The sequence below is a fragment of the Astatotilapia calliptera genome, chromosome 3 (genome assembly GCF_900246225.1).
Source record: "Astatotilapia calliptera chromosome 3, fAstCal1.2, whole genome shotgun sequence".
Classification (NCBI taxonomy): domain Eukaryota; kingdom Metazoa; phylum Chordata; class Actinopteri; order Cichliformes; family Cichlidae; genus Astatotilapia; species Astatotilapia calliptera.
In genome coordinates, this window is record NC_039304.1 from 49,014,922 (window position 1) to 49,034,773 (window position 19,852).

General features: G+C 39.7%; 2 protein-coding genes and 1 pseudogene across 3 annotated transcripts in view; all 3 read left to right on the plus strand.

The window, feature by feature from the left end:
* Nucleotides 1-2,326, plus strand: part of LOC113015395 (low affinity immunoglobulin gamma Fc region receptor II-like) — a 4,134-nt gene extending 1,808 nt beyond the window's left edge. Inside the window, exon 6 of the mRNA XM_026157421.1 lies at nucleotides 2,190-2,326. Within this exon, the coding sequence (XP_026013206.1) occupies nucleotides 2,190-2,326 (137 nt within the window). The remainder of the gene's footprint in view (nucleotides 1-2,189) is intronic.
* An 8,005-nt stretch (nucleotides 2,327-10,331) lies between these two features.
* LOC113019644 (cellular nucleic acid-binding protein pseudogene) lies at nucleotides 10,332-11,773 on the plus strand (annotated as a pseudogene).
* A 4,264-nt stretch (nucleotides 11,774-16,037) lies between these two features.
* LOC113019642 (Fc receptor-like protein 5) lies at nucleotides 16,038-18,561 on the plus strand. 2 transcript variants are annotated; one of them, XM_026163409.1, is made up of 5 exons: nucleotides 16,038-16,049; nucleotides 16,879-16,923; nucleotides 17,043-17,282; nucleotides 17,364-17,609; nucleotides 18,221-18,561. In XM_026163409.1, the coding sequence occupies exons 2-5, from the start codon at nucleotides 16,881-16,883 to the stop codon at nucleotides 18,379-18,381; spliced, it is 690 nt and encodes a 229-aa protein (XP_026019194.1). In that variant the 5' UTR covers nucleotides 16,038-16,049; nucleotides 16,879-16,880; the 3' UTR covers nucleotides 18,382-18,561. The 2 variants fall into 2 exon arrangements, with proteins under 2 accessions (XP_026019194.1, XP_026019195.1); XM_026163410.1 differs by lacking the exons at nucleotides 16,038-16,049; nucleotides 18,221-18,561 and adding exons at nucleotides 16,607-16,659; nucleotides 17,871-17,914.
* The last annotated feature ends 1,291 nt before the right edge of the window (nucleotides 18,562-19,852 follow it).

Genomic DNA, 19,852 nt, shown 5'->3' on the forward strand with positions numbered 1-19,852 from the left:
GTAAATATAATTGTTATGAGACAGGACACAGTGCAGACAATGATGATGAGTAGTACAAATAGAAAAAGACATCTACGTACTTCATTAATTAATTAATTTGAGACTTTTATTTTGGTTGGTTAGGTTTCTAGAAGCAGATGTATCATGAGCTGTGATAGTTTCAAGAAATGAAAACCTATATATATCTATATATATCTCTATATATATAGATATATATCTTAGGGGTGCAACAATACTCGTATCAATATTGAACCGTTCGATGCAGTGCTTTCGGTTCGGTACGCATATGTATCAAACAATACAAAATTTTTAATTTGTTTTATCAACTTTCCTTCTGACGGTGCTGTCTGTGTTGAGCGCTCAGTGGATCTGCGCTCGACGGTGCAGCTTAGGCGGAGTAGTCGAACGCAGATTCACTGAGCGCAGGGCAAGCTAGCGAGACAGAAGTTAAGCTCTCGTTGCAACATGGCAAATTGAACCTCCCCCACCCTCATTCATATATGTATATATATATATGTATGTATATATGTATATATATATATATATACATGTATATATATATATATGTTCTTCCTCTACACCCCCCCAAATTTTTTGCACATGTCGAGGAGCGTGTCAGGCTACATTTCACTGTGTGTTATACTTGTATAACTATGCATGTGACAAATAAAGAACCTTGAACCTTGATCCTTCAGATCTGGCGTTTGCAACTATTTTGGTTTTCATGTGACGTATGACCCTGAAGGTAAGCGCCTCATGGACAAAAGTAAAACAGCATGTCTGATGTGCCACGCAATGCTCAATTACATTGGTGGCAACTAGTGCGTTAGCGCAGTTTGCTCGTTAACGTGTTGGCCATCCAGCCCCACGCACAGAGCGATCCGCAGTAGCTCGTTAACGGAGATTTGCCGTGTTGTGGCGTTAACATCATTTCAACGAGATTAACGCTGACATGAACATTTATTTTGTATCGAAAAAATATCGAACCGTGACACCAAAGTATCGAACTGAACCGAACCGTGAATTTTGTGTATCGTTGCACATATATATATATATATATATATATATATATATATATATATATTTCTGTTGTCTTTTAAATAATAAAGACAAAACAATTTGATTGATAGTTTTATATTTTTAATAACAAACTGTATGCCGCATTATATCTCACAGAGATCCTCACATGCTTTGTATCAAAAAAGTGATTAATGATAACAATACAATAAAATATGTAATAATAAGATATGTATAGATGTTTTGTATGGAAAAATAATTCATAATGGTGTGTTTTGATTTTAAGTGAAAAACCTTTTTGACAGCAGTGGTGAGTATCTGTGTGTGAGTGTGCATGTGTGCTAACGCGTGTTATAAAATGCTTTTACCTATCTGGGGAAACAGGTGGGACAGGGGCAGGTACGCCCTCTCACGGCCAAAGTCCAGGCCATTTTGGATTTCCCAGTACCAACAACACGCCGTCAACATTTTCTGGGTGTGTGTGGCTACTACCGTGGGTTCTGCAAAAATTTTGCCACAGTGGTTACTCCCTTGACTGCATTGACAAGTCCGTCACACCTCTTTTTGTGGAACTCTGACTGTCAGGAAGCATTTGACTCAGCCAAAGCCCTGTTATGCAGTGCCCAGTGTTAGGTGCCCCTGATTTTACTCGCGCGTTCAAGTTAGAGGTGGATGCCAGTGCTTATGGTGCAGGTGCTGTACTTTTGCAGGAGGATGACCGGGGAATTGATCACCCAGTGTGCTACTTCTCGAAAAAGTTCAATAAGCATCAGATGAATTATAGCACAATTGAGAAGGAGACTTTAGCGTTACTTTTGGCCCTCCAACATTTTGAAGTGTACGTCAGTTCCAGCCCTGTACCAACTGTTGTTTATACTGACCACAATCCCCTGGTCTTCCTTTCTCGCATGTGAAATAACAACCAGCGCCTCATGCGATGGTCCTTGTTGCTCCAGGATTTTAACATTGACATTCATCATCTCCGAGGGGCTGATAATATTGTGGCCGATGCACTATCCCGAGTAGAGACCTAGATTCAGCATCTCTTAAAGGATGGAGATGCTTGATTTTAGATGGGGGGGTGTTATGACCCAGGTCATTGTTGCCGTGTGGTGCTGTTACTCGCCACACCATACGGGGGTTTGTACTCTGTGATGTTTGTGTTATGTAAGTTTCCAGGTGGAGGCTGACCATTGGTGGAAGAGGGAATGAGGCCAGCTACAAATTGGGACCTGACTGGGCCGTCAGCCTCTCCTACTACTTCCTGTTTCCAGTGAGCTGCGCGTTTGGGGCCCTTCGTGGAGTGTGACAGAGCTGGGCTGCAGCAAAAGCAGTTTAGAGAGTCGTATCTGGACATGGTAGCTGTAGGAGTGGGAAGCCGTTTCTTTTACAACCTTTTTCTCCTGTTTCGGGTAGGGAGACAGATTAGAGGTTTGTATTTTCTTTTGGGGTTGATTCACTATAGGTAAGTTAGTTCTAATTCATTTCCAGTGTGTTTTGTTTGTTGTTTTGGCCATGCCCACCCTGACGCTCACTACCTGTCAAGTTAATAAAACGACTAGTCATTGTAAAGCTGTGGCTGTGTGATTTACTTCTTTTTATTATTTTTCTTGTGTTGCACTCCAGCCCCCCAGGCCAGTGTGTAACATAATTACACACTGGCCTGGGGGGCTGTGTAATTAATTAAACTGATTTTTTTTGACAAAGCTTTTGTGACACCAGAAGGCAGTGAAGATGAGGGGGGCTGAAGGCAGCATGGACCGCTGGAAGACTTTAATTCATTTTATTTCCATTTGTTTAATCTGAAAAGGGAACATCACAAAGTGCACATCACTTGAGGTGGTGTGAGAGCAAGACTTTCCGATAGTGTCAGGTGCATTTTCACACATCAACCAGTCTGGACTGGTAAGACAGTTTGACCGTTTGTTTGAACCATAGGATAAGACTCCTCCCCAAGCCATCATTACACCAAAAAAATAGAGGTGGTCCTACCCTTTAGAAAACGTATGAATAATAAACCAATTTCAATGAGGCAGGTTCTCACTTTGACCAGTGAGAGATCAGGGAAGGCCAGGTTTAACCTGATCTGTGTAACACAGCTGTTTGAGGGGTTATGCCCCCCCACCACCTCGACAGCTGTCCAACTCCCCCTCCACTCTTGAAGCCAGTGATCGGTGAGAGACCAGAACCCTCTCGTCTACCTGGATTTTAGCTAATGCCCAAGACTCTTGGCTGACAGTTGAGCTACCAAGCTGGGGCTCCTCCCTGAGGTGGTCCTACTCCTAACCATTACCAGTTAGATAGCCGGGGACAGTTTTGACACAGCCAATAAGGAACAAATCAAATCAAATCAAATCAAATCACTTTTTATTGTCACATCACATGTGCAGGCACACTGGCACAGCACATGCGAGTGAAATTCTTGTGTGCGAGCCCCACAAGCAACAGAGATGTGCAAACACAACAACACAAACGAGCAAAATACAAGAATGGCCAACCTGAAACTAATAAATATATGTACAATATATAATAGTGTATGCATTTCTGGATGTGTATACTAAATATTTTCCTACGTGTGTGTGTGTGTGTGTGTGTGTGTGTGTGTGTGTGTGTATACACATTTTTACAAATTAAATAGTAAAAAAATAAAATAAAATAATAATAATAATAATAATAATAAAATATATAAAATATACAGAGTTGAATATGTGCAGCTTTTTCCGTGTTGCAGAACACGGAATGCTGCAGAACACAGCATAGTTTACAGCCTTCTGGTGAGGGGTTAGAGGTTTAGAATCAGGCAGAGGCTGAATTCGGAAGTCTTTGTCTGATAACCTTTCCACAATAACCACGTCGGATTCCGAGCTGATCAAAACAGACGCCAGTTTGCTGCTGTACTTATGTTACATCAAGGTACATCTAGCTACTCATCTTCTCATCTGTAGATCACTGGGTTTTATAGCACTTTTAATACGCTTTTAATACGCTTTCAAATGTATTTAGCCTTAAGTTTAAGAACAATTGTCGGGTCGCAAATTTTGAAGCCAATATGGTAACCTTATCCCATGAACGCTGTGGAGGTCCAGCTTTTCAGATCCAATTAAAATCAAATCACTCAAAAAGATTCTCTGGGAAAGAGTAGAATTCTTAGAGTGTCAATAGAGTGTAAATAAAGTCTGCAACACGGAAAAAGCTGTGGCCATACTATTTATTACTGCGCGCTGGAGAGCCAAAACACGTCAAACATCACAGTTCACAGTCATGCCAGCTCTGCACTTGGGGCGTCTCTCTCTCTCTGTATCTTTCAGTTACAACAGGTTTCTGTCCCACAGGCTGTGGCTGGGCAGAGAACAACTCCTACTATCTTTTACCAGGAAACTCCTGGCGCTGGCCCTAAGTTTCATCCTTCTAAGCAAAAACAGTTAGCAGATAGCATAGTGAAAAATCATTACGCCTAGCTAAGCTGTTTTTTTTTGTTTTTGTTTTTTTTTACGAGGTCATACTGACACATACTTCATCTAGGCATGAAAAGGTTATCCAGAATCATACAGTGAAGTTCTAACCACCTAATTCTAAATATAAGGGTTAACTAGAATTTTCCCATTGCAAGAGTTTATTGAACATATTTACAACAAAAATAACAACAACAAGCAAAACAAACGAAAAGTGAAGCAACCCCTGGGTGTAGAGCCTTAAAGCACAAACAGAAAAGACACACAAAAGACAGACAGGAAAGAAGGAGCAGGCAAAAAGCTACCCAATGCATATCGGACTCATCTTATATAGGGACAGTGATTCCCCCCTCCTGCCGTTGGGTACCCTTTCATCCTTTGTTCTTTCTTTTCATCTTCCACTTATGATACCTACACCAGCGGTCCCCAACCCCCGGGCCTCGGACTGGTACCGGTCCGTGAGTCGTTTGCTACCGGGCCGCGAGAGTTGAGGCTCAGGTGTGAAATGTATGGTTTTCGGGGTTTTTATCGGTTTTCAGCGTTATTTTGTCATCGTTTTTGTTAACTCGGTTTTCCTGGGTCTTTTCACGTGTGTTATGAATAAATCTTCTTTTTTCCGGTACCGGTACTACTTTTATTTTGTTGTATTTATCCGCGACACCTTAAAGGCCGGTCCGTGAAAATATTGTCGGGCATAAACCGGTCCGTGGCGCAAAAAAGTTTGGGGACCGCTGCCCTCCACCATAACTTCTCGTAAACCAGTCTTTTATCCATCATTGCATTGGGTCCTTTTGTCAGTTTTATGGCCAAAGTGAGTCTGAAAGTCTGCAGGAAGGCAGCTAACAGTTAATCACTTCAAAAATTTTGTTGGGTGCGCAGGGCAGACATAAACTGCTATCTATGCTGAGTAAGGGTTTATTCTGCATGCTTCTGTTGTACAGCCATGTAAAGGGCTGCAGTCCAGTTAAACGCAGCTGCATGCAGAGAAAGGGTCCAATGCGCATACTTTAGCAGTGCCAAGCTGAATGAACCCTATTGTGGACTAGTCACAGTTGGCCATAGCACTATCAAAGGTTACATATCATTGCTAAATTTTCAAACAGTATTGATCAACATTCATACAAGTGGCACAACGTTTTCATTAATATAATGGTAGATATATATGATCTATATATATGGTTCATGAGATTTGAACATGCAGGTTAAATGCTTAACACAGTGACTCACCTAAATAAAACACTCCATTGTGAGTGGGCCTTGTATATATGAGTATATATGGTTACACAGAATTTATGTGAGTAAATATGATTACATGTCTAATGTATGTCATAATAAAATCTACAACACAATGTAACTGAAACATTGTAACTGATACATTTGATTTCATGTCTTTCGCTTGTATGGTGTACCATTTTGTTCATACGCTATTTTTAATGCATTAACAAAATTATAATATGGTAAAGCAGAGTTTAAAGCCCTCCTTTAGAAAATCAATTATGCAGATGTCACTTCATTACATTCTTTTGTCAATAGCTTTACAATTTTGAAACATTTAAATTAGCGTTTGAATTTAGGGTAATGGACAATCCCTCAGTCAATTGACTCATCCTTGTTTTCTTGCCAACAGTGAAATGGATTTGTTCTTGTGGTGGGGCGTAGTTTGCGGTGCCTGCACGGCATTCGCAATCACCCCCGCCGTGTTACAACACAGGGACTCAGGGGTTGTTGTGTGTCATGGTGTGATGCAAGTCAATAAAGATGGCTTAATACTGTGACCTGTGGACTCGCCGTGCCTTATTTACGCCACAGTTCTTTATTTTAGGTTCTTTTTAAGCTTTCTGGGTTCAATTTAGCTATTAAACTTAGCTGGCTAGTCACAAGGAAATATGTCTTTCCCCTCTGTATACGCTTGTTATGGCCCTGGGCCTTGGAGAGAGTGAGACTGCCCTTTTGTGCTTATGCAAATCTAAGTGTTCCAGGACTCGTGGATGACTGGCTGCTGGGAGTCCTGTGCCAGCCTTCTTTTATGCAGATCACAGTGTGCCAGACCTCCACTCCATGGCCACTCCATGACCAATTGACTGGCTGATTGTCTGCACCTGGGAGTATAAAAGGCTGAAGATCCTTCACACTATGGGGAACTGTTGCTCTTAAGTGAACATGCAGTGTCCTCCTCGTCTGCTTTGCATCTGAAGCTTGTTTGTTAAACCTGTTCGCTGTGTTGCTCTTTGTTTAAACCTGATATACAGCTGAACTGAGTTTGATTAGAGTTTTGTGCCGCCAGCCTGCTTTAGTTAACCCTTAGCTTTTACGCTTGACTGTTTTTGTTTTTTTTATGTAATTCATTCATTCATTCATTCATTCATTCATTCATTCATTCATTTATTTGTTCATTTTCAGGCACAACAAATACCTATATTGAACATAAAATGCACAAAACAAAAAACAAAAATTGCCTGAAAAAGGAGTGGGACGAAGAAAACTTATTAAATCCCACCCCTATACTCACTCATCAACAAAAAAAAAAACAATAAACTTCCCGCAGCTACGCCCATCATTGCATACAGACCCATCAACAGCCCCGGGCACATACAAGCATCTAAACGGCAGCTCGCAAACAAAAATTAGAGCCTTCATAACTGAATACAGAATATTTAAATTATAAATTGCATTACCACAGGTAACAGGCAGTAATAATTACAAGTAACAAACACACATACATATACATACATACATATATATCTACACACACATGCACGTATATATACATACATACGTACACTCTTCTTTATTTATTTATTTATTTTTTTCCCTCTCTTGGAATCCATACCAGCAAAGGTAAGAGAACAGACATTACAGAGCACACTAAAAACCATCATTGAGTATACTGTGACCAGACCAACTGTTAGACCAACTAGAGAAATTTAAATCTATAAATATTTTTGCATTGTTTCAATTGTAAACTCAGACTGTTCCAGATTTTCACACCACATACAGACACACAAAAACCTTTACGGGTTGTTCGAGTTCTGGGTAATTTGAATTCTCCAAAGCCTCTCACATTATAAACCTTTTCTCGAATTTCAAATCTAGTTTGTAAATTTGCCGGTAAAAGTTTAGTAAAAGCTTTATACAAAATTATGGATGTATTGTAATTAACCAGATCCTGGAATTTAAGTAACTTTGCCTGAAGAAGAATTCGTGAGTATGATCTAGATAACCAGCCTTGTGAATAATACGCAGTGCTCGTTTTTGTACTGTGACTAATGGATTAGTTGTATTTTTATATGTATTTCCCCACACTTCCACACAATATGTAAGATATGGAAGAACCAGGGTACAGTACAGAGAACGAAGTGCATCTTTATCAAGGAATTGTTTCACTTTGTTCAAAACTGCGAGGCTTCTGGAAATTTTGGTTTTTATGTGTCTGACGTGGGGTTTCCATGGAATTTTATTATCAATTACGACTCCCAAAAATTTGTTTTCACTCACATTATCAATTGGTACACCTTCAATGATAATTGGTAATTCTATATTATATTTTAAATTACCAAAAAACATTGCTTTAGTTTTATTTATATTTAATGATAATTTATTTATGTCCATCCATTTTTTTTATTAATTTTAGCTCCCTGTTTACGGTCATTACAAGATCAGTATAATCATTGCTACTGAAAAATATTTTGGTGTCATCTGCGAACAGTATGAGTTTAAGTACTTGAGAAACATCAAAAATATCATTTATGTATACATTGAAAAGTTTTGGTCCCAACACTGACCCTTGGGGAACACCACATGTAATACCAAGTTTCTCTGAATGGTAATGCCCTATGCTAACATATTGTTCCCGACCCGTTAGGTAACTTTTTAACCAGTTACCAGCTTTCCCTTGAATACCATATCTTTCCAATTTATCCAATAAAATTGAGTGATTGATTGTGTCGAAGGCCTTTTTGAGGTCAACAAAAATACCAACTGCATATTTATTTTTATCCAGTGTATCAGTAATTTCTTCTACTGCCTCAATTATCGGCATTGAAGTGGTTCTTTGCGTTCTGAAACCATACTGACCAACATTTATTATTTGATGTTTTTCAAGGAATTTTTCTAAACTTGAATTAAAAAGTTTTTCTAGAATTTTTGAGAATTGAGGCAGTAGAGAAATAGGCCTATAATTGGTAAAACTGTGTTTGTCATTACTTTTATATAGTGGTATTACTTTCGCAATTTTCATTTTAATAATTATATGCCCAGTGGTCTGTTGAATAGCCCTGTTGGTTTTCTGTTTAAAGTTTGAAATTAAAACCTTTTACTTTACTCAGTTTGTGTGGGGGGGCTTGTTTATGTTACTCCTCTCCTGATGCCTAGCAGAGGGGTCGTAACACGCTTTTCCAGAATTTTGTCTATATATTAAAGATGGCCATTCATCACCTTCACTTTCTACAACTCAAGTTCATAAAAACTACTGGTAATTAGTTCACCGTCCTTTGATCTTATACACAGGGGAATGCGATGTCGTCTACGCTGTGTTTGTAGTGTTTATCAATTTTTTTAACAAGTCAATCCATTCAATTTTTAAAAAACAGTAAACACACACAAAATCTATATCAAAATTTGACTTGAATTTGACTGAAAACTTGACACCCCCAGCGGGGCATGCAGCCTCCAGCTCCTCTCAGGGCTGGAAGCCAAAACATGGAGTGGACCCAAAAACAGATTCAAGCCGAGAAACAGAACTTTGAAGCGAAGAAGTGTGCTATTTACAACAAAGTGAGGGTACAAGATGATAAAAAAAGAAACTGTGAAATACAATGACCTTGAACTAAGAACAAACTGAGACAGGCTATGACCTATGAACTAAGAAGATGGCGTGTAGCACCATGTACAAGGGCGTAGGGGCTTTCAACTAGGTTGCCCTGGGACATGAGTGGTGGACCATGGGACTTGGTGAGGGGGTATAGTGGTACAAGAGAGGGTGGCGGAGAGGTGTTGAAACAGAGCGAAAACAGATTAAGGTTGGTTCTAGACTGAGTTAATCTAAACTGTAGGGTCTGAACAGTCTTACTTGGTTGCAGGTGGAGTCATGCGAGAGGGGATGAGACCTGGGTGAGTCCAGTGGCAGGCAGGGAGGCAGGCAGGTGAGACCGGAGAACACTGAAAGTCTTTACCAGCTGTTTGGAATACAATGGAGTCCAGCGTCCAGTTGAGCAAGGCTATTGCAAGTTTGTATCGGGAGTCAGGAAACAACTGGGAAGACAAGAACACAAAGGTGAGTACAAAGAATAATGAGCACTGCAAGAGACGTGAGGCCAAACACTAAAATGAGAACACACTAACATGACTAACATGAGCTCTTTTTGCTCTTGCTCTTGACGAAGGCGGTCGCATTTTTCTCCTCTCCTCCTCCTCCTCTCCCGTAGCTTCCCTGCTTAGCCTCTTATGTCCTTGTCTAGTCTCGTGTTTTTTGTATTACTTTTCCCTGGAACACTCTCTCACAGTCGTCAAAGGAGCTTGCATAGAAAAGCGTCTGGACTTCTTTAAGTTACTTGAAGACGTTTCACCTCTCATCCGAGAAGCTTCTTCAGTTCTAAGGTCAAATGGTGGAGAGTCCCGTGGGGAACACCCCATACCACATCAAGAACTCCACCGACTTCACCGACAAGGTCCAGAAACTTACCCTGGATCCAGATGAAACCATGGTGTCCTTTGATGTAGTCTCTCTCTTCACTTGCATACCCACCACGGAGGCCGTGGAGACTGTCAGAAAACGACTACAAGAAGACAGCTCCTTGGAGGACAGGACCAACTTCACACCCGATCAGATTTGCACCCTGTTAGACCTCTGCCTCACCGAGGAACTCCTGCTCGCACCGCATGTAGCGCAAAGAAGGAGGCGTAAACACTGACATAGCTAGGTAGCCATCAAGGTAATGGAGATGAGCAGCAACAGTGAGTGCTTTGGATGTGGCCGCTCTGGACATTGGGTCAAGCACTGCCCTAATGCCAGTGGTTCGCGTGGCCGTGGCAGGGGACGAGGACGAGAGCTGTTCTGTTATCGGTGTGGAGACCAAGGACACATGGCCAGGGACTGTGACCAAACTGAGGATGCGTGCTACAACTGCCACAGGAGTGGTCACATTTCCCGGGACTGCAAGGAGCCCAAAAAGGAGAGAGAGCAGCTCTGCTACACTTGCGGGAAAGCTGGTCACATGGCCCGTGACTGTGATCACGCCAATGAGCAGAAGTGCTACTCCTGCGGTGGGTTTGGCCACATCCAGAAGCTGTGCGATAAGGTGAAATGTTACAGGTGTGGTGAGATTGGTCACGTTGCTGTACACTGCAGTAAAGCAAGCGAGACTAACTGCTACAACTGCGGAAAGGCAGGCCACCTGGCAAAAGAGTGCACCATTGAAGCCACCGCATAATCAGTGCCCTCTGTTGCCCCTCCTTTTTTCAGATTGATGGTTGGTTGTATTATTTTCTCTGAATCCTCTTCACTGGCCAAAGGTTGGCTAACAGAGGCTAGTCCCAGGCCAGTGAGCCTCTCGACATGTAATACAAAGAAAGGGGTGAAAAAAATATCTTTCTGCATTCAATACAAAAAATGTTTTAGTTTGGTAGCGGTGTTATGTATAATGCTTTGTTAAAGAACCCCCCTTTCCAAGCCACTGGTGACCAGAGATGATGAATAAACGGGACTAAACATATGGGAATCTATAGGACCTCTGAGCTTGTGGAAGTGTATCTCAGTAAAATGAGATAGAAGAAGGGAGTAAATGGAAACCAAACTTCCATGTATGGTCATTTTGGTTTGTTTTAGTGGGATATGAGTTGGCCAAGAGAGTATGACATGGAAACAGTTCATAACATGATGCATTTCAGCCCTACAGCAGCTAAGTGGGCGATAACAAACTACATGTTATATTACTAAGATATAAAAATTTTGGAGTTGTTAAAAGGAACATGCTCTTTTATAGAAATCTGTTTACAATTTAAGTAACACGGTAGTCCAAGGCAGACTTTTCCTTTTAAAATGGCTTTGGAATTATTTTTTTTTTACCTTGGCAAAACTTAACATCAACAGTTGTCAGAACGGCAGAATTAGGAGTTATTTGGGAATGAAAAATGTTTTCACAGAAAATCAAAAATGTTATTTTTGTACAATATCACTTAGACTACTGTATAAATACCATTTGCTTGTACTCAGTTTTTAAGTCGGAAGGAAAGTGCAACTGAAGTCCTAGAAAATAGAAATGTAATTTTAAACTATCAATAAAGCTGGAGGAGCACGGGAAAAAAAAAAAAAAAAAAAAAAAAAAAAAAAAAAAAAAAAAAGACCTCTGCCTCACCACTACATATTTCAAATACAACGAAGGCTTTTACAGACAAAAACATGGCTGTGCCATGGGCTCCCCCGTGTCACCTATTGTAGCCAACCTTTACATGGAGGAAGTGGAAAGGAAGGCTCTTGGCTCTTTCAAAGGAAAAGTACCCAGCCACTGGTACAGATATGTGGACGACACCTGGGTCAAAATCAAGACACAAGAAGTGGAATCCTTCACTGCGCACATTAACGCTGTGGATAAAAACATCAAGTTCACCAGGGAAGACACAAAGGACAACTGTTTGCCTTTCCTGGACTGCGCTGTGCACATTGAAGAGAACGGCAACCTCAACATCGAAGTTTACCGGAAGCCCACACATACGGACCAGTACCTCCTCTTTGACTCCCATCACCCTCTGGAACACAAACTTGGAGTAATTAGGACCCTACACCACCGGGCAGAACATGTTCCCTCTAAGCCTGAAGGAAAAAAGAAGGAACACACACATGTAAAGGAAGCACTCAAAACGTGCAGCTATCCTAAATGGGCGTTCTTAAAGTCAGCAAAGAGGCACAGAAAAGAAGACCAGACACCAGCAAGGGAGGATAAGAAGGACAGACACAACAACATTGTCATCCCCTATGTAGCCGGTGTATCAGAAAAACTCAGGAGAGTTTTCTCCAAGCATGACATCCCGGTGCATTTCAGACCCAGCAACACGCTCAGACAAAAACTGGTTCACCCGAAAGATAAAACGCCAAAACACAGACTTAACAATGTGGTGTATGCTGTACAGTGCAGCGAGGAATGCCCAGACCTCTACATTGGAGAGACCAAACAGCCACTTCACAAGCGCATGGCACAACACAGAAGAGCCACCTCCACAGGACAAGACTCAGCAGTCCATCTGCATCTTAAGGATAAAGGACACTCTTTCGAGGATGCCAATGTTCACATTTTGGACAGAGAGGACAGATGGTTTAAAAGAGGAGTGAAAGAAGCCATCTATGTCCACTGTGAGCGACCATCTTTGAACAGAGGCGGGGGTTTACGACACCAACTCTCTGCCATCTATAATCCAGTTTTGAGATCCCTTCCCAGACGCCTTAACGCCCACTCACATCCTGGGCCATCTGATCTCAGGAATTCGCATGATAAGGTGGGGCCAGGTTTCACAATGAACACACCCGAAACTCTGGCTGATTGGGGCCCACACCCAGTTTCACACCTTGGCTCAGGCGATTAGAGGATCATCAGGGGGTCCTTTTGTCCCTCCGTGGGGGGTTACTCCCACTAGGTTTATATCTGGGACTCTCCACCATTTGACCTTAGAATTGAAGAAGCTTCTCGGATGAGAGGTGAAACGTCTTCAAGTAACTTAAAGAAGTCCAGACGCTTTTCTATGCAAGCTCCTTTGACTACGATGACCTGGATGACTGAGAACCTTCACAGACATACTCTCTCACAGTCTGTTCTCTAAAACCTAAAAGAGAATTATGGATTTGATCAACTGGTCTCTGAATGCAATTGACACCTCTTCTCAACGAGAAGTCTGGTCTCGGGTGAGCCTGACTGCTGAAGATATCTACCTATTCGGAACCGTGATAACAGGGTTCTTGCTGATCGGAGCTGGCTTGGCCCTGGCTTATCGAAGAATGAAGGAAGCGGAACCAGCTGTTCAAACTCCCACAAGGCTGCCCGCTGGGATTGAAATGATGGGACGAGGCGTGAGTTTCTCAAAATGGGCTCATTGAGTGCAGCACGGAGAAGATCTTGGAGAACGCACGGCTGCCGTGAATACTCAGAACAAGACCTCTGAGTGAAAAACTGGATTACATCTGGAGGGGCTAGCTCGAATAACACCTTTGAGCACAAATTCGATCACATCTTGGGGAAGTGCACTGCAGTCGTGAGTTCTCAGAACCTGCTCTTTGAGCAAAAAGAACGACAACATCACGGAACGTAAGTTTGGATAACATCATAGAAAGCTCACAGCTCTCCAACGGGAGATTGAGAGACCAGTGTTGGACTGTTAGAACAGCTTTGAAATTCATATGAGCTGTTCGAACTAAAGTAAAAAGCACCATCACTTCATGCGGATACCCTCTCGGCGCCAGCTGCGGTCTCAAGGCTGGAGCCGAACAAAAAAAGACACCTGATAACGACTGTGTTTAGACTGTTCTTCCCATTCCATGCAAGACCACCTGGGTTGGCTGGAAGACTGTTTACTTAGCCTAGCAGGGCGAAGGACACTGTCTCAGCTGAACTCTGGACACGCACACACATACATATACACTGATATGCACACACTCATCCCCCCTCCCTTTCCAAACGCCTTCGACGCTTATTCCCTTCCGATGCTGACGGTGGATCAAGGAGACCAGCACACAGGCTGCAGGCCCGGATGTACTGTCTAAATCGGCTGTCTCTCACCCTTTACCCACCCCTGTTGCTTGTCATGTGTTTCTTTGGCGTATTTAGAGGTTTTTTTTTTTCTTGTGCTATGTGCAGAGGTGTTTTTTTCTGTTCTCAAACTGATCTCCCTGTTGGAGCTCAGTCTGGGGGGAGTTATTTTTTTCTCTATCTTTCCTCATGTGGGGCATTTTCCATTTTTATTCCTCTCTGACCTGTCTTCCCCATGTGATGTTTGTGTAATGTATGTATGGTCAGAAGGGTAAGTCGGCGCTGGCAAAGGTCGGCAGCCTTAACCCAATTTCCTTCGGGGTCAACCTTCAGGATCAATAAAGTTTTATTGAATTGAATTGATTATTGTCCCATACATAATTATAATTTCTATACATATATTATTATTATTATTATTATTATTATTATTATTATCATCACAATGTTTGATCATATGATTATCTTTATTTATCTTTATCTTTATTTTATTTTATTTTATTTTATCTTATTCTTTCCCAGTGTGTTGTACAGTTATTTCATTTTTAACCTTAATTTATATTTTATTCCTTCCTAGTTAAATTTACCCTTTTTAATTTTTCATATTTATTTCCTATCTTATTCATAGCCTTTTCCTTTTTTGTTTTCTTTAGGTCACGAGCAGTTGTCCAAGCATTTCACTACATATCGTACTGTGTATGACTGTGTACGTGACAAATAAACATTTGAATTTGAATTTGAATTTATTATTTATAGCTGAGTTGTGAAATATAATATTTTTATGACATGTCATAAACTTTTATTACCTCCTTTATTACTTCCTTTGCAATAAATAATTTGACACGGCCATAATTCACTCGTTTGACACAAAGTATGTGGGGATTTCTCTTTTATCTCCCTGGGAGAAGATCTTGCAGTATTCGTGTTGCACGGCAAGAGGCAGAGTAGTACCGCTGAAACCATTATTGCAAATAATATTGTAATATTGTAATATTATTGCAACAAACAAATATACAGCTAGAAATGTACCAGACGGTTTATTTTTTCCTATGTTAATTTGATCCTATGTTTGGATAACAGTTTGCATTGACTGCCTCCATGTGGACTCTGTGTTAATACTAATATGTAGAATGAATAATACAAAATAATTTTGGGTGAAAGAAAGTGATTGATGTTTAAATAGCTAAAAAGAAATCATGGTAGTTAAAACACGGGTATGTCAAACTCATTTTTCTTCTAGGCCAGCTTACTTTGATCTTAAGTAGGTTGAATAACTGAAACTCCAAGCAATATGTTCATAGAAGATAAAGAAGTTCAATTTCAAAAGCACATATCAGTTTTTCTACATGATATATTTTGGGCAGAACTTTGTGCCATCAGAAACTGAATTTGAATAAGTTAAATTCTAATTTGCATTTGTCAGATTGAATCTGAATTGTAACTTGACTAAATGATTTTTAAAACTGAATTTGAGTTAGCCTAATTTGAAATCCAATGTATTGGTTTGAAAATAATCGTCACTAAATTGAAATTGAATTGTATATTTTGAAAATGAATTCATTTCCTTTCAAACTGTATTTCATATTTTTAAAAATTTTCTTTCCAGTAATTTCAATTTCACTTCTCACCATTCAGTTTCAGTTCTAAAATTCAATTTCAGTTCTTAAATTCATTATTTGGGGATTTACATCTGGGTCCTTCGAGAAAGCCACAGAGTAATCCAGCGCAGATTACTAGAACTACATTTTACCAGTGGACCCAATGTGTTATTGAGGGGAATCTACAGCATCTTCAGCTGGAGGTGGATTAAGACTTCAGAAGAATGTCCAGTGACCAGCAGATAAACTCTCGGGTTGGTAATAAATGTATTACATGTATCAGAACAAGCGTCATGATAGCAAATGATAGCCGTACAGTAACTTTTATGCTTATTGGGCTGCTTCAGGAGTGCATGTAATAGACACGCTGTGTGAAAATGATCATTGCAAATAAAATGTCCAGTCTCTTAAGTATTTGTATTTGTACCTCTGTTTGATGTGCTCATATGTCCATAAACAATCAGGTATTCACACTGATAAGTGCAAGCAGCTTCACCACAAGTGTATGTTCATGATTTTAACAATAAGAAAAATGTTGTGTACTGGAATAAACCCATTAGCTGTGCATTTTTTGTTTAAACAATGATACCACTCTGGATTTTATACTAATACATACTTGTTCACATGTTACAAGTAAAGTGAATGTGAGAAACATTAAATTATTATTAAGTTGTATTAAAGGCAGCTTTCTTCTCTGATTTCACTCCAGTGAACTGAAACTGCAGTGTTACTAGACCAGCATTTTTGCTTCTTCTTTTAAATGCCAAGTGTTGCATCAGCAGCACGAATAAGCCAAACAGAAACAGAATGTTGTTAACAATCTGGACGACATCATGGATTTTAGAGCTCTCTGCGTCAAACTCAGTGAGTCCTTTCTCCACTTCCACATTAAAACTAAACTGTAATAAATCTAAAGTTAATAATGGTTTTAGAAAATTATGTGGTTTGAAAAGTTTCATCTAGAGGAAAATGCCAAATAACAAGTAGCTTTGTCAGCAGTTTTACATTTAAGTATTACGTATGGCGGTTATTCTTTTTTGTTATTTTTCTTTATTAATGTGTTGCCTGTTTTTGTCTTTTCAGTGATGAGTGTGATCATCCTGCTTTGTGCATATGATCAGAAAAGTGGTAAGTACCAGAAAAGTAAACTGACATGAACATTTATCAGTTTGTGTTTGGAACTTAAATTTGTGATTTGTGATATTCAAAAATAAAACTAAAGTAAATCTCTCCTTTTCTTCATCTAGATGCATTTTCTCTTCATATCCTTCCAAACAGATTACAGTTCTTTGAATATGAGGCAGTGACCTTTTACTGTGAGGGAGTTGTTTATTGTGAATTTGTGCATAAAGTCAAAGGGAAAATAAAAACATGTCCCAAAGGATCATCCTGCACCATCACAAATGTTTATCTAGATGACAGTGGGGAGTACTGGTATGAGAATGAAGAAGGGATCAGAAGCAACAGTATCAACATCTCTATCACTGGTATGTTTGCAGTGAGACAATATTTTGTGATTCATTTTAATCAAATTATATTAAAAAAAATACAAAACTCCTGTTATTCAGCTGGTTCTGTGATCCTGGAGAGTCCTGCTGTTCCTGTGATGGAGGGAGAAGATGTGACCCTGAGCTGCAGAAATAAGTTAACTCCCTCAGACTTCATGGCTGATTTCTATAAATATGGAGTCCACATCAGGAACAACTCAACAGGAAGCATGACCATCCACAAAGTTTCAAAATATGATGAAGGACTTTATAAATGCAGCATTGTAGGAGCTGGAGAATCCCCAGAGAGCTGGCTGAGTGTCACAGGTGAGACAGTGAAGAGGTCTTGTTTTTCTCCTTTTTAATGCCGGTAGTAGTACAACTGTATCACTTATCATTATACTAGAATTTATGGTGAATTTGTCTGACAGAAGAGGAAATAAAGAAGTGGGTTTGTGACTGACACATGAATCAGCTGATGATCGCTAACTGCTCACTTCAGTCTCCTGCTTTGTGTGATTAAACAGACTCTTTTATTATAAAATAATTCAGTAATTTTTTTTATCATTTACACAATTTTCTCTTCAGATCAGACATCATAAACCACTGTGAAAAAAAAATTATGTCCTGGATAATAAACAACAAACAACAAACAACAAACGGGATAAGAACTTTTGGACTACATATGGAGGAAAAATATGCAGATATAATTTACATATAATTTTTCTACCATATTTCTTTAATTGTTCATTTGCTGGGCTTTTTAACAGTTTGGTAGTCTATGGAGGTAAATTCACAACTTAAATGGACAATAGAGGAACTGCATTTCTGCCAGTTTTTCAGCCCTTGAATTTGCCAATGTAAATATTAAGTAAATAACTAAGGTGAACACTGAAATAATTAATGAATTGTTTTTATCTCCTCAATCAATCACACAGAGACCAAGACAGACCCCTCGTCACAGCCTGGCTGTCATATTTACCTCGTCTTACGGACTGTGTTCACCATCATAATGGTGGCTCTGCTGTTGCTGCTTGTGGGACTTCTTCACTCTGGGAAAATCAGAGCCACAACACCTAATTTAAACTCAATCTCATGAAATTGCAACTGCTATGCTAAGCTGTCCTCCATTCTTCATTGATTGATATATTAAACAATCCAAATATGCCATGTATTGTTTTGTAATTGAAATAGATGTGTCCATTTGCATTATTTGCATGTCTATTAATTGTTATAAACATGCGCGTATTCAGTTAGATAAACCTGACAAACCCACATAGTGTTGGATTGAAATGCTAACAAAAGCAATTGTCTGTTATTTAAAATTTTAACTTAAATAAACTTGATCTATGTGCTTTGACTTTTTGTAAGTGTATGAATGCTGTTACAAGCTGTTACCTTTTAATCCAGTTATATAGAAATATTTTCTTTTACTTGTTCTCTGTTAAACTCTATTAAATTATATATTTCTCACTCCCTCCCGTCTTGCGCAACCCACACATACACAATCACACACACACACACCAAAGTCTTAAGTTTAATTCAATTTGGTTTTCTTTATATTGCGCCAAATCACAGTAACAGTTGCCTCAAGGTGATTTATTTGAGGCCTGTCTTCAGATTCATTATTATGTTCTAAATTTTCTTATGCAGTATACTGGTTAACTTAAGCATATTTATGATTAATATACCTGGTTATATTCTGATCAGTATTAAGCAATTGAGTATACTTAATCAGTACTACAACCACATATACATTATGATTCTATCAACAGTCACAACATTTAATGCTATTTCTCTGATTCAGGATCACGTGTATGTGTTCTCAACACAATTCATATCTTATAAAAAAAAACTACATGTAAAACTCTGCGCTCAAGTTCCCTGGCTGTGTGTGAGTTTGAACTTACAAGTACAAATTTTGACCCAATTTTCCCTTTCTTTCAGCTGATTGGTCAATGTTATGTCAATCACAAATGTAACAATCCAATCAGAGAACAGATGGATTTGGCTGTCGGAGAGGTGGCTTACTGAGCTTCTGGTCCTAATTCACACAAATTCTCATCTATGGACGCACAAACACGCACAAACATAACATTTTTGGATATTGTGGTTTACGAGGTTACAAAACTCAGTTCACAACTACGCATTTGATGTACAAGTACAACATATCTATGGCCACAATTTGAGCCCATAGACAGAGGACAGCCCGTCTTTAAACACCCTGACTAAAGTGTGGTCGTGTACCCAGACAGAAGAAGTGGTGTCTTTTTTCATGCTGCAGCAATATCTATTAGAAAGCCGAAATACAATGCAGCCAAAAAATATCATGTGCCTGCATTTGTTTGGCAAAACTTTATGAAAGCAGAAGTCATAAGCTGAGTCAGAGTTTTTCCCACTTCCACTTAACATATAACCCTGATAACCACATGCAAAGTAGCATATACTGCTACATGTCTGTCAACACTTTTTGTGGCTGGTTTGTGGACATAAGTGACCTGTGACTTACTTTGCACTGAAATGTGTGTCTCCACTATCACATATTATTTTCATGTACTATGTTAGAGAAT